This window comes from Oncorhynchus keta, unplaced genomic scaffold, assembly GCF_023373465.1.
Source record: "Oncorhynchus keta strain PuntledgeMale-10-30-2019 unplaced genomic scaffold, Oket_V2 Un_contig_17334_pilon_pilon, whole genome shotgun sequence".
NCBI classification, from domain to species: Eukaryota; Metazoa; Chordata; class Actinopteri; order Salmoniformes; family Salmonidae; genus Oncorhynchus; species Oncorhynchus keta.
In genome coordinates, this window is record NW_026280390.1 from 2,501 (window position 1) to 17,105 (window position 14,605).

The following is a 14,605-nucleotide window of genomic DNA, read 5'->3' on the forward strand; positions in this document are numbered from 1 at the left end:
CATGGGGTCATGGAGAAAGGGACTATGGGTAGAAGTGAGGTGGGGGGGGTTAATATAAAGATAGGGTCATGGAGAAAGGGACTATGGGTAGAAGTGAGGTGGGGGGTTAATATAAAGATGGGGTCATGGAGAAAGGGACTATGGGTAGAAGTGAGGTGAGGGGGGTTAATATAAAGATAGGGTCATGGAGAAAGGGACTATGGGTAGAAGTGAGGTGGGGGTTAATATAAAGATGGGGTCATGGAGAAAGGACTATGGGTAGAAGTGAGGTGGGGGGGTTAATATAAAGATGGGGTCATGGAGAAAGGGACTATGGGTAGAAGTGAGGTGAGGGGGGGTTAATATAAAGATAGGGTCATGGAGAAAGGGACTATGGGTAGAAGTGAGATGGGGGGGGGGGGTTAATATAAAGATGGGGTCATGGAGAAAGGGACTATAGGTAGAAACTGGAGCAGGATGAAGTTTAACATTTTCCACAAATGGTTAACGTCAGGATTGGAGAGGGGAATCTGATCCTAGAGCTGACTCTTTGTAAATACTGGCCCGGTGCAGGTTTTCAATGGGTCAGGCTAATGCTAGCGATACTAGCCCAATTAACGCTAGGGAAGTTAGCATCTTCACAGCATGTTTTCAATAAGACAAGCTAACGCTAGTAAAGGGTGTAGCTAGGTCTGAAAAGGTCAAAAGTCTAAAGGAAGGGTTCAATTCATGACAGAGTCATTTCTCCTCCTCCGCCTCTCCCTCCTTCTCTGCTTCTTCCTCATCTTCTTTGTCCTCTTCCTCGTCTTCTTCTTCCTTGTCCTCTTCGTTGTCGGTATTGGCGTTGGGAACCCAGAGTCCTGAGTCAATACACCTCTTCATGTGGCCCTTTGCCTCCTGCGGAACCCCACAACACACAGGTTAGAGTTAGAGAGAGAGTTAGTTAGTTAAAGAGTTAGAGAGAGAGAGAGAGAGTTAGAGAGAGAGTTAGTTAAAGAGAGAGTTAGAGAGAGAGTTAGTTAAAGAGTTAGAGAGAGAGTTAGAGAGAGTTAGTTCATTAGAGAGAGAGACAGGAGACACTCACCATGGGGTCCATCTTGCTGATAGCTTCCTGCAGCATTGAGATGTCTTTATCATCAAAACACTTCTTCATTTCCTGTGAAACAGGATGTGACATCACAAGATACAGGTCAAAAAAGGAGGCTGGGGTTGGCGACCACTTCCCCTGAATATATGGCCATAGGTTACTGACTGTTATGATGAAGACGTTGAGATGTGTCTCTGTCTGTCTGTCTGTCTGTGTGTCTCTCTGTGTGTCTGTCTCTCTGGGTATGACTGACTGACTGTCTGTGTGTGTCTCTCTGTATGTGTGTCTCTGTGTGCGCGTCTCACTGTGTGTGTGTGTGTTACCTCTGGCAGAGTATCGTAGACTTCCACAGGGTCCAGTCTGTTCCGTCTCTCTGTGTGTGTCTCTCTCTGTGTCTGTGTGTGTGCGTCTCTCTCTCTCTGTGTGTGTGTGTGTGCGCGCGTCTCTCTGTGTGTGTGTGTGTGTGTTACCTCTGGCAGAGTATCGTAGACTTCCACAGGGTCCAGTCCACCTGGCCCCAGTCTGTTCCGTCTCTCTGTGTGTGTGTCTCTCTGTGTGTGTGTGTTTGCGTCTCTCTCTCTCTGTGTGTGTGTGTGTTTTGTGTGTGTGTGTTACCTCTGGCAGAGTATCGTAGACTTCCACAGGGTCCAGTCCACCTGGCCCCAGTCTGTTCTGTCTCTCCTCCTCCTCATACTCCTCCATAGCCTTTAACAATGAGTTTATTCTTTTCATTTTGAACCTCACCAATGCCTCATATTTCACTCTATGTACAGTTGAAGTCAAGTTTACATACACCTTAATCAAATACATAAATCACAATGCCTGACATTTAATCCTAGTAAAAATGTCCTGTCTTGATCACCATATTTTAAGAATGTTAAATGTCAGATAAATAGTAGAGAGAATGATTTATTTATTTCATCACATTCCCAGTGGGCCAGAAGTTTACACAAACAATTTAAAGGCAAATACTATTTGAGTGTAACTTGGGTCAAACGTTTCGGGGAGCCTTCCACAAGCTTCCCACAATAAGTTGGGTGAATTTTGGCCCATTCCTCCTGACAGAGCTGGTGTAACTGAGTCAGGTTTTGTAGGCCTCCTTGCTCGCACACACTTTTATCAGTTCTGCCCACAAATGTTCTGTAGGATTGAGGTCAGGGCTTTGATGGCCACTCCACTACTTTGACTTTGTCCTTAAGCCATGTTGTCACCGTTTTGGAACAATGCTTGGGGTCATTGTCCATCCAATTTGTAAGTCGCTCTGGATAAGAGCGTCTGCTAAATGACTTAAATGTAAATGTAATTTGAAAGACCCATTTGCGACCAAGCTTTAACTTCCTGACTGATGTCTTGAGATGTTGCTTCAATATATCCACATAATTTTCCAGCCCCATGATGCCATCTATTTTGTGAAGTGCACCAGTCCCTCCTGCAGCAAAGCACCCCCACAGCATGATGCTGTGCATGTCCTTCTGTAGCTCAGTTGGTAGAGCATGGCGCTTGTAACGCCAGGGTAGTGGGTTCGATTCCCGGGACCACCCATACGTAGAATGTATGCACACATGAATGTAAGTCGCTTTGGATAAAAGCGTCTGCTAAATGGCATATATTATTATATATTATTATTATATTATGCTGCCACCCCCGTGCTTCACGGTTGGGATGGTGTTCTTCAGCTTGCAAGCCTCTCCCTTTTTCCTTCAAACATAACGATGGTCATTATGGCCAAACAGTTTCATCAGACCAGAGGACATTTCTTCAAAAAGTACGAGTTTTGGAGCAGTGGCTTCTTCCTTGCTGAGCGGCCTTTCAGGTTATGTCGATATAGGACTCGTTTTACTGTGGATACTTTTTGTACCCGTTTCCTCCAGAATCATCACAAGGTCATTTGCTGTTGTTCTGGGATTGAGTTGCTCTTTTCGCATCATAGTACGTTCATCTCTAGGAGACAGAACGCGTCTCCTTCCTGAGCGGTATGACGGCTGCATGGTCCCACGGTGTTTATACTTGTGTACTATTGTTTGTACAGATGAACGTGGTACCTTCAGGCGTTTGGAAATTTCTCCCAAGGATGAAGCAGACTTGTGGAGGTCCACAATTCTTTTTTCTGGGGTCTTGGCTGATTTCCCCTTGATGTCAAGCAAAGAGGCACTGAGTTTGAAGGTAGGCCTTGAAATACATCCACAGTCAACTTAGTGGATGTAAACTTCTGACCCACTGGAATTGTGATACAGTGAGTCAAGTGAAATAATCTGTAAACAATTGTTGGAAAAATGACTTGTGTCATGCACAAAGTAGATGTCCTAACCGACTTGCCAAAACTATAGTTTGTTAACAAGAAATTTGTGGAGTGGTTGAAAAACGAGTTTTAATGACTCCAACCTAAGTGTATGTAAACTAGTTTTAATGACTCCAACCTAAGTGTATGTAAACTAGTTTTAATGACTCCAACCTAAGTGTATGTAAACGAGTTTTAATGACTCCAACCTAAGTGTATGTAAACGAGTTTTAATGACTCCAACCTAAGTGTATGTAAACTAGTTTTAATGACTCCAACCTAAGTGTATGTAAACTAGTTTTAATGACTCCAACCTAAGTGTGTGTAAATTAGTTTTAATGACTCCAACCTAAGTGTGTGTAAATTAGTTTTAATGACTCCAACCTAAGTGTATGTAAACTAGTTTTAATGACTCCAACCTAAGTGTATGTAAACTAGTTTTAATGACTCCAACCTAAGTGTGTGTAAATTAGTTTTAATGACTCCAACCTAAGTGTATGTAAACTAGTTTTAATGACTCCAACCTAAGTGTGTGTAAATTAGTTTTAATGACTCCAACCTAAGTGTATGTAAATTAGTTTTAATGACTCCAACCTAAGTGTATGTAAACTAGTTTTAATGACTCCAACCTAAGTGTGTGTAAATTAGTTTTAATGACTCCAACCTAAGTGTATGTAAACTAGTTTTAATGACTCCAACCTAAGTGTGTGTAAATTAGTTTTAATGACTCCAACCTAAGTGTATGTAAACTAGTTTTAATGACTCCAACCTAAGTGTATGTAAACGAGTTTTAATGACTCCAACCTAAGTGTATGTAAACTAGTTTTAATGACTCCAACCTAAGTGTGTGTAAATTAGTTTTAATGACTCCAACCTAAGTGTATGTAAACTAGTTTTAATGACTCCAACCTAAGTGTATGTAAACTAGTTTTAATGACTCCAACCTAAGTGTGTGTAAATTAGTTTTAATGACTCCAACCTAAGTGTATGTAAACTAGTTTTAATGACTCCAACCTAAGTGTATGTAAACTAGTTTTAATGACTCCAACCTAAGTGTATGTAAACTAGTTTTAATGACTCCAACCTAAGTGTATGTAAACTAGTTTTAATGACTCCAACCTAAGTGTATGTAAACCAGTTTTAATGACTCCAACCTAAGTGTATGTAAACTAGTTTTAATGACTCCAACCTAAGTGTATGTAAACTAGTTTTAATGACTCCAACCTAAGTGTATGTAAACTAGTTTTAATGACTCCAACCTAAGTGTGTGTAAACTAGTTTTAATGACTCCAACCTCAGTGTATGTAAACTAGTTTTAATGACTCCAACCTAAGTGTATGTAAACTAGTTTTAATGACTCCAACCTAAGTGTATGTAAACTAGTTTTAATGACTCCAACCTAAGTGTGTGTAAACTAGTTTTAATGACTCCAACCTAAGTGTATGTAAACTAGTTTTAATGACTCCAACCTAAGTGTATGTAAACTAGTTTTAATGACTCCAACCTAAGTGTATGTAAACTAGTTTTAATGACTCCAACCTCAGTGTATGTAAACTAGTTTTAATGACTCCAACCTAAGTGTATGTAAACTAGTTTTAATGACTCCAACCTAAGTGTGTGTAAACTAGTTTTAATGACTCCAACCTAAGTGTGTGTAAACTAGTTTTAATGACTCCAACCTAAGTGTATGTAAACTAGTTTTAATGACTCCAACCTAAGTGTGTGTAAACTAGTTTTAATGACTCCAACCTAAGTGTATGTAAACTAGTTTTAATGACTCCAACCTAAGTGTATGTAAACTAGTTTTAATGACTCCAACCTAAGTGTATGTAAACTAGTTTTAATGACTCCAACCTAAGTGTATGTAAACTAGTTTTAATGACTCCAACCTCAGTGTATGTAAACTAGTTTTAATGACTCCAACCTAAGTGTATGTAAACTAGTTCTAATGACTCAACCTAAGTGTATGTAAACTAGTTTTAATGACTCCAACATGAGTGTATGTAAACTAGTTCTAATGACTCCAACCTAAGTGTATGTAAACTAGTTTTAATGACTCCAACCTGAGTGTATGTAAACTAGTTTTAATGACTCAACCTCAGTGTATGTAAACTAGTTTTAATGACTCCAACCTAAGTGTCTGTAAACTAGTTTTAATGACTCCAACCTAAGTGTCTGTAAACTAGTTTTAATGACTCCAACCTAAGTGTGTGTAAACTAGTTTTAATGACTCCAACCTAAGTGTATGTAAACCAGTTTTAATGACTCCAACCTAAGTGTATGTAAACTTCTGACTTCAGCTGTATCTATGTATTTTAGTATTCGGTTCATCAGGCCCAGAAAAGTGTGAACGTCAGAATGTTTTTGGATTCAATATCGCTCTGAACTTCTCCCACTTCCATAAAAACACCTTTAAACACCTGAAGCAAAAGAGAAAAACAAAATGGAGGTAAAATGACCTTTTGTATCCTGATCTTAGCTCTGCCTCGAACTCTCTCTTTAAAGGACTCCAGCTCATCAGTAAAGGCCTCCTGATAGGGCTGGTCGGCAGTCTGACAGACAGACAGAGAGACAGAGGATATATAGTGTTACACAGTAGAGTCTGACAGACAGAGAGAGGATATATACAGTGTTACACAGTAGAGTCTGACAGACAGAGAGAGACAGAGGATATATACAGTGTTACACAGTAGAGTCTGACAGACAGACAGAGAGACAGAGGATATATACAGTGTTACACAGTAGAGTCTGACAGACAGAGAGACAGAGGATATATACAGTGTTACACAGTAGAGTCTGACAGACAGACAGAGAGACAGAGGTGTCAGTGTACACAGTAGAGTCTGACAGACAGACAGAGAGACAGAGGATATATACAGTGTTACACAGTAGAGTCTGACAGACAGAGAGAGAGACAGAGGATATATACAGTGTTACACAGTAGAGTCTGACAGACAGAGAGACAGAGGATATATACAGTGTTACACAGTAGAGTCTGACAGACAGACAGAGAGACAGAGGATATATACAGTGTTACACAGTAGAGTCTGACAGACAGAGAGAGAGACAGAGGTGTCAGTGTACACAGTAGAGTCTGACAGACAGAGAGACAGAGGTGTCAGTGTACACAGTAGAGTCTGACAGACAGACAGAGAGACAGAGGTGTCAGTGTACACAGTAGAGTCTGACAGACAGAGAGACAGAGGTGTCAGTGTTACACAGTAGAGTCTGACAGACAGAGAGACAGAGGTGTCAGTGTTACACAGTAGAGTCTGACAGACAGAGAGAGACAGAGGTGTCAGTGTTACACAGTAGAGTCTGACAGACAGAGAGACAGAGGATATATACAGTGTTACACAGTAGAGTCTGACAGACAGAGAGACAGAGGTGTCAGTGTACACAGTAGAGTCTGACAGACAGACAGAGAGACAGAGGTGTCAGTGTACACAGTAGAGTCTGACAGACAGAGAGAGAGGATATACAGTGTTACACAGTAGAGTCTGACAGACAGACAGAGAGACAGAGGTGTCAGTGTTACACAGTAGAGTCTGACAGACAGACAGAGAGACAGAGGATATATACAGTGTTACACAGTAGAGTCTGACAGACAGACAGAGAGACAGAGTGTCAGTGTACACAGTAGAGTCTGACAGACAGAGGATATATACAGTGTTACACAGTAGAGTCTGACAGACAGAGAGAGACAGAGGATATATACAGTGTTACACAGTAGAGTCTGACAGACAGAGAGAGAGACAGAGGATATATACAGTGTTACACAGTAGAGTCTGACAGACAGAGAGAGAGACAGAGGATATATACAGTGTTACACAGTAGAGTCTGACAGACAGAGAGAGACAGAGGATATATACAGTGTTACACAGTAGAGTCTGACAGACAGAGAGAGACAGAGGATATATACAGTGTTACACAGTAGAGTCTGACAGACAGACAGAGAGACAGAGGTGTCAGTGTACACAGTAGAGTCTGACAGACAGAGAGAGACAGAGGTGTCAGTGTACACAGTAGAGTCTGACAGACAGAGAGAGACAGAGGTGTCAGTGTACACAGTAGAGTCTGACAGACAGAGAGAGACAGAGGTGTCAGTGTTATACAGTAGAGTCTGACAGACAGAGAGAGAGACAGAGGTGTCAGTGTTACACAGTAGAGTCTGACAGACAGAGAGAGACAGAGGTGTCAGTGTTACACAGTAGAGTCTGACAGACAGAGAGAGAGACAGAGGTGTCAGTGTACACAGTAGAGTCTGACAGACAGAGAGAGACAGAGGTGTCAGTGTTACACAGTAGAGTCTGACAGACAGAGAGAGACAGAGGTGTCAGTGTTACACAGTAGAGTCTGACAGACAGAGAGAGAGACAGAGGTGAGTCTGACAGACAGACAGAGGTGTCAGTGTTACACAGTAGAGTCTGACAGACAGAGAGACAGAGGTGTCAGTTACACAGTAGAGTCTGACAGACAGACAGAGACAGAGGTGTCAGTGTTACACAGTAGAGTCTGACAGACAGAGAGAGAGACAGAGGTGTCAGTGTACACAGTAGAGTCTGACAGACAGACAGACAGAGGTGTCAGTGTACACAGTAGAGTCTGACAGACAGAGAGACAGAGGTGTCAGTGTACACAGTAGAGTCTGACAGACAGAGAGAGACAGAGGTGTCAGTGTACACAGTAGAGTCTGACAGACAGAGAGAGACAGAGGTGTCAGTGTACACAGTAGAGTCTGACAGACAGAGAGAGAGACAGAGGTGTCAGTGTACACAGTAGAGTCTGACAGACAGTAGAGTCTGACAGTCTGACAGACAGAGAGACAGAGTGTCAGTGTACACAGTAGAGTCTGACAGACAGAGAGAGACAGAGGTGTCTGACAGACAGACAGAGAGACAGAGGACAGAGGTGTCAGTGTTACACAGTAGAGTCTGACAGACAGAGAGAGAGACAGAGGTGTCAGTGTACACAGTGTCTGACAGACAGAGAGAGACAGAGGTGTCAGTGTTCAGTAGAGTCTGACAGACAGAGAGACAGAGGTGTCAGTGTTACACAGTAGAGTCTGACAGACAGACAGAGACAGAGGTGTCAGTGTTACACAGTAGAGTCTGACAGACAGACAGAGAGACAGAGGTGTCAGTGTACACAGTAGAGTCTGACAGACAGAGAGAGAGACAGAGGTGTCAGTGTACACAGTAGAGTCTGACAGACAGAGAGAGACAGAGGTGTCAGTGTACACAGTAGAGTCTGACAGACAGAGAGAGAGACAGAGGTGTCAGTGTACACAGTAGAGTCTGACAGACAGAGAGAGAGACAGAGGTGTCAGTGTACACAGTAGAGTCTGACAGACAGAGAGAGAGACAGAGGTGTCAGTGTTACACAGTAGAGTCTGACAGACAGAGAGAGAGACAGAGGTGTCAGTGTTACACAGTAGAGTCTGACAGACAGAGAGAGAGACAGAGGATATATAGTGTTACACAGTAGAGTCTGACAGACAGAGAGAGGTGTCAGTGTACACAGTAGAGTCTGACAGACAGAGAGAGAGAGGTGTCAGTGTACACAGTAGAGTCTGACAGACAGACAGAGAGACAGAGGATATATAGTGTTACACAGTAGAGTCTGACAGACAGAGAGAGACAGAGGTGTCAGTGTACACAGTAGAGTCTGACAGACAGAGAGAGGAGACAGAGGTGTCAGTGTTACACAGTAGAGTCTGACAGACAGAGAGACAGAGGTGTCAGTGTACAAGTCTGACAGACAGACAGAGAGACAGAGGATATATAGTGTACACAGTAGAGTCTGACAGACAGAGAGAGACAGAGGTGTCAGTGTTACACAGTAGAGTCTGACAGACAGAGAGACAGAGGTGTCAGTGTTACACAGTAGAGTCTGACAGACAGAGAGAGAGACAGAGGTGTCAGTGTTACACAGTAGAGTCTGACAGACAGACAGAGGTGTCAGTGTTACACAGTAGAGTCTGACAGACAGAGAGAGAGACAGAGGTGTCAGTGTACACAGTAGAGTCTGACAGACAGAGAGAGAGACAGAGGTGTCAGTGTTACACAGTAGAGTCTGACAGACAGAGAGAGAGACAGAGGTGTCAGTGTTACACAGTAGAGTCTGACAGACAGACAGAGAGACAGAGGTGTCAGTGTACACAGTAGAGTCTGACAGACAGACAGAGAGACAGAGGTGTCAGTGTACACAGTAGAGTCTGACAGACAGAGAGAGACAGAGGTGTCAGTGTTATACAGTAGAGTCTGACAGACAGAGAGAGAGACAGAGGTGTCAGTGTTACACAGTAGAGTCTGACAGACAGACAGAGAGACAGAGGTGTCAGTGTACACAGTAGAGTCTGACAGACAGAGAGAGAGACAGAGGTGTCAGTGTTACACAGTAGAGTCTGACAGACAGAGAGAGAGACAGAGGTGTCAGTGTTACACAGTAGAGTCTGACAGACAGACAGAGGTGTCAGTGTTACACAGTAGAGTCTGACAGACAGAGAGAGAGACAGAGGTGTCAGTGTACACAGTAGAGTCTGACAGACAGACAGAGGTGTCAGTGTTACACAGTAGAGTCTGAGAGACAGAGAGAGAGACAGAGGTGTCAGTGTTACACAGTAGAGTCTGACAGACAGAGAGAGAGACAGAGGTGTCAGTGTACACAGTAGAGTCTGACAGACAGAGAGAGAGACAGAGGTGTCAGTGTTACACAGTAGAGTCTGACAGACAGACAGAGAGACAGAGGTGTCAGTGTTACACAGTAGATACACGCGTGAAGTTAAAACATCAACTCATAAAGCCGGGATTCAATCAAAGGAGTCGTTATCGACTAGAAAACAAGGCTTTTCATTTAAAAAGGTCATTTCCACTTGACCCGATATGTGCAGCGTTTCTGTCTGTAATGAGCCGATATGTTATGTCCGTTATGTCTGTAATGAGCCGATATGTTATGTCCGTTATGTCTGTAATGAGCCGATATGTTATGTCCGTTATGTCTGTAATGAGCCGATATGTTATGTCCGTTATGTCTGTAATGAGCCGATATGTTATGTCCGTTATGTCTGTAATGAGCCGATATGTTATGTCCGTTATGTCTGTAATGAGCCGATATGTTATGTCCGTTATGTCTGTAATGAGCCGATATGTTATGTCCGTTATGTCTGTAATGAGCCGATATGTTATGTCCGTTATGTCTGTAATGAGCCGATATGTTATGTCCGTTATGTCTGTAATGAGCCGATATGTTATGTCCGTTATGTCTGTAATGAGCCGATATGTTATGTCCGTTATGTCTGTAATGAGCCGATATGTTATGTCCGTTATGTCTGTGAGCCGATATGAGCCGATATGTCTGTAATGAGCCGATATGTTTATGTTATGTCCGATATGTTATGTCCGTTATGTCTGTAATGAGCCGATATGTTATGTCCGTTATGTCTGTAATGAGCCGATATGTTATGTCCGTTATGTCTGTAATGAGCCGATATGTTATGTCCGTTATGTCTGTAATGAGCCGATATGTTATGTCCGTTATGTCTGTAATGAGCCGATATGTTATGTCCGTTATGTCTGTAATGAGCCGATATGTTATGTCGTTATGTCTGTAATGAGCCGATATGTTATGTCCGTTATGTCTGTAATGAGCCGATATGTTATGTCCGTTCTGTCTGTAATGAGCCGATATGTTATGTCCGTTATGTCTGTAATGAGCCGATATGTTATGTCTGTAATGGCCGATATGTTATGTCCGTTATGTCTGTAATGAGCCGATATGTTATGTCCGTTATGTCTGCCGATATGTTATGTCCGTTATGTCTGTAATGAGCCGATATGTTATGTCCGTTATGTCTGTCCGATATGTTATGTCCGTTATGTAATGAGCCGATATGTTATGTCCGTTATGTCTGTAATGAGCCGATATGTTATGTCCGTTATGTCTGTAATGAGCCGATATGTTATGTCCGTTATGTCTGTAATGAGCCGATATGTTATGTCCGTTATGTCTGTAATGAGCCGATATGTTATGTCCGTTATGTCTGTAATGAGCCGATATGTTATGTCCGTTATGTCTGTAATGAGCCGATATGTTATATCCGTTATGTCTGTAATGAGCCGATATGTTATGTCCGTTATGTCCTGTAATGAGCCGATATGTTATGTCCGTTATGTCTGTAATGAGCCGATATGTTATGTCCGTTATGTCTGTAATGAGCCGATATGTTATGTCCGTTATGTCTGTAATGAGCCGATATGTTATGTCCGTTATGTCTGTAATGAGCCGATATGTTATGTCCGTTATGTCTGTAATGAGCCGATATGTTATGTCCGTTATGTCTGTAATGAGCCGATATGTTATGTCCGTTATGTCTGTAATGAGCCGATATGTTATGTCCGTTATGTCTGTAATGAGCCGATATGTTATGTCCGTTATGTCTGTAATGAGCCGATATGTTATGTCCGTTATGTCTGTAATGAGCCGTTATGTTATGTCCGTTATGTCTGTAATGAGCCGATATGTTATGTCCGTTATGTCTGTAATGAGCCGATATGTTATGTCCGTTATGTCTGTAATGAGCCGATATGTTATGTCCGTTATGTCTGTAATGAGCCGATATGTTATGTCCGTTATGTCTGTAATGAGCCGATATGTTATGTCCGTTATGTCTGTAATGAGCCGATATGTTATGTCCGTTATGTCTGTAAGCCGATATGTTATGTCCGTTATGTCTGTATATGTTATGTCCGTTATGTTATGTGATATGTTATGTCCGTTATGTCTGTAATGAGCCGATATGTTATGTCCGTTATGTCTGTAATGAGCCGATATGTTATGTCCGTTATGTCGTTATGTTATGTAATGAGCCGATATGTTATGTCCGTTATGTCTGTAATGAGCCGATATGTTATGTCCGTTATGTCTGTAATGAGCCGATATGTTATGTCCGTTATGTCTGTAATGAGCCGATATGTTATGTCCGTTATGTCTGTAATGAGCCGATATGTTATGTCCGTTATGTCTGTAATGAGCCGATATGTTATGTCCGTTATGTCTGTAATGAGCCGATATGTTATGTCCGTTATGTCTGTAATGAGCCGATATGTTATGTCCGTTATGTCTGTAATGTTATGTCCGTTATGTCTGCCGATATGTTATGTCCGTTATGTCTGTAATGAGCCGATATGTTATGTCCGTTATGTCTGTAATGAGCCGATATGTTATGTCCGTTATGTCTGTAATGAGCCGATATGTTATGTCCGTTATGTCTGTAATGAGCCGATATGTTATGTCCGTTATGTCTGTAATGAGCCGATATGTTATGTCCGTTATGTCTGTAATGAGCCGATATGTTATGTCCGTTATGTCTGTAATGAGCCGATATGTTATGTCCGTTATGTCTGTAATGAGCCGATATGTTATGTCCGTTATGTCTGTCTGTATATGTTATGTCCGTTAGTCTGTAATGAGCCGATATGTTATGTCCGTTATGTCTGTAATGAGCCGATATGTTATGTCCGTTATGTCTGTAATGAGCCGATATGTTATGTCCGTTATGTCTGTAATGAGCCGATATGTTATGTCCGTTATGTCTGTAATGAAGCCGATATGTTATGTCCGTTATGTCTGTAATGAGCCCGTTATGTCTGTAATGAGCCGATATGTTATGTCCGTTATGTCTGTAATGAGCCGATATGTTATGTCCGTTATGTCTGATAATGAGTCCGATATGAGCCGATATATTATGTCCGTTATGTCTGTAATGAGCCGATATGTTATGTCCGTTATGTCTGAGCCGATATGTTAATGATGTCTGTAATGAGCCGATATGTTATATCCGTTATGTCTGTAATGAGCGATATGTTATGTCCGTTATGTCTGTAATGAGCCGATATGTTATGTCCGTTATGTCTGTAATGAGCCGATATGTTATGTCCGTTATGTCTGTAATGAGCTGATATGTTATGTCCGTTATGTCTGTATGTTATGTCCGTTATGTCTGTAATGAGCCGATATGTTATGTCCGTTATGTAATGAGCTGATATGTTATGTCCGTTATGTCTGTAATGAGCCGATATGTTATGTCCGTTTCTGTCTGTAATGAGCCGATATGTTATGTCCGTTATGTCTGTAATGAGCCGATATGTTATGTCCGTTATGTCTGTAATGAGCCGATATGTTATGTCCGTTATGTCTGTAATGAGCCGATATGTTATGTCCGTTATGTCTGTAATGAGCCGATATGTTATGTCCGTTATGTCTGTAATGAGCCGATATGTTATGTCCGTTATGTCTGTAATGAGCCGATATGTTATGTCCGTTATGTCTGTAATGAGCCGATATGTTATGTCCGTTATGTCTGTAATGAGCCGATATGTTATGTCCGTTATGTCTGTAATGAGCCGATATGTTATGTCCGTTATGTCTGTAATGAGCCGATATGTTATGTCCGTTATGTCTGTAATGAGCCGATATATGTTATGTCCGTTATGTCTGTAATGAGCCGATATGTTATGTCCGTTATGTCTGTAATGAGCCGATATGTTATGTCCGTTATGTCTGTAATGAGGCGATATGTTATGTCCGTTATGTCTGTAATGAGCCGATATATTATGTCCGTTATGTCTGTAATGAGCCGATATGTTATGTCCGTTATGTCTGCTAATGAGCCGATATGTTATGTATGTCCGTTATGTCTGTAATGAGCCGATATGTTATGTCCGTTATGTCTGTAATGAGCCGATATGTTATGTCCGTTATGTCTGTAATGAGCCGATATGTTATGTCCGTTATGTCTGTAATGAGCCGATATGTTATGTCCGTTATGTCTGTAATGAGCCGATATGTTATGTCCGTTATGTCTGTAATGAGCCGATATGTTATGTCCGTTATGTCTGTAATGAGCCGATATGTTATGTCCGTTATGTCTGTAATGAGCCGATATGTTATGTCCGTTATGAGCCGATATGTTGGTGTCCGTTATGTCTGTAATGAGCCGATATGTTAAGTGTCCGTTATGTCTGTAATGAGCCGATATGTTATGTCCGTTGAGTGTCTGTAATGAGCCGATATGTTATGTCCGTTATGTCTGTAATGAGCCGATATGTTATGTCCCGTTATGTCTGTAATGAGCCGATATGTTATGTCCGTTATGTCTGTAATGAGCCGATATGTTTATGTCCGTTATGTCTGTAATGAGCCGATATGTTATGTCCGTTATGTCTGTAATGAGCCGATATGTTATGTCCGTTATGTCTGTA

General features: G+C 41.8%; 1 protein-coding gene and 3 long non-coding RNA genes across 53 annotated transcripts in view; 2 read left to right on the top strand and 2 right to left on the bottom strand.

Moving 5' to 3' along the window:
- Positions 1-581, top strand: part of LOC127919651 (uncharacterized) — a 715-nt gene extending 134 nt beyond the window's left edge. The window contains exons 2-4 of one of the 2 annotated variants that reach the window (XR_008103629.1): positions 40-98; positions 270-316; positions 440-581. This is a non-coding gene — a long non-coding RNA (uncharacterized LOC127919651). Of the gene's footprint in view, positions 1-18; positions 99-269; positions 317-439 lie in introns of those variants that run through there. The other variant, XR_008103630.1, reaches the window with a different exon arrangement.
- LOC127919650 (hsp90 co-chaperone Cdc37-like) lies at positions 318-1,828 on the bottom strand. Its single transcript, XM_052503397.1, has 3 exons — positions 1,682-1,828; positions 1,064-1,135; positions 318-876 (listed from the first exon to the last, which is right to left on the bottom strand). The coding sequence occupies exons 1-3, from the start codon at positions 1,796-1,798 to the stop codon at positions 718-720; spliced, it is 348 nt and encodes a 115-aa protein (XP_052359357.1). The 5' UTR covers positions 1,799-1,828; the 3' UTR covers positions 318-717.
- Positions 1,829-2,053: 225 nt separating this feature from the next.
- Positions 2,054-5,914, bottom strand: LOC127919652 (uncharacterized). 49 transcript variants are annotated; one of them, XR_008103663.1, is made up of 5 exons: positions 5,547-5,914; positions 5,059-5,093; positions 4,919-5,023; positions 4,674-4,778; positions 2,054-4,638 (listed from the first exon to the last, which is right to left on the bottom strand). It is a non-coding gene; the product is annotated as an uncharacterized LOC127919652 (long non-coding RNA). The 49 variants fall into 49 exon arrangements; XR_008103654.1 differs by lacking the exon at positions 5,547-5,914 and having other exon boundaries at positions 2,054-4,218; positions 4,254-4,323; positions 4,464-4,638; positions 4,674-4,848; positions 4,989-5,281; XR_008103647.1 differs by lacking the exon at positions 5,059-5,093 and having other exon boundaries at positions 4,954-5,023.
- A 1,346-nt stretch (positions 5,915-7,260) lies between these two features.
- On the top strand, positions 7,261-10,401 carry LOC127919653 (uncharacterized). Its single transcript, XR_008103681.1, has 3 exons — positions 7,261-7,309; positions 9,170-9,213; positions 10,094-10,401. It is a non-coding gene; the product is annotated as an uncharacterized LOC127919653 (long non-coding RNA).
- Positions 10,402-14,605: the final 4,204 nt, after the last annotated feature.

Bases quoted from the DNA above. Each gene is read 5' to 3' on its own strand.
- LOC127919650 (XM_052503397.1), bottom strand. From the start codon at position 1,798: ATGAAAAGAATAAACTCATTGTTAAAGGCTATGGAGGAGTATGAGGAG. The intron at 1,136-1,681 runs GTAACACACACA...CCTGTTTCACAG, and splicing joins TCTACGATACTCTGCCAGAG to GAAATGAAGAAGTGTTTTGA. The intron at 877-1,063 runs GTGAGTGTCTCC...GGGGTTCCGCAG, and splicing joins TCAGCAAGATGGACCCCATG to GAGGCAAAGGGCCACATGAA.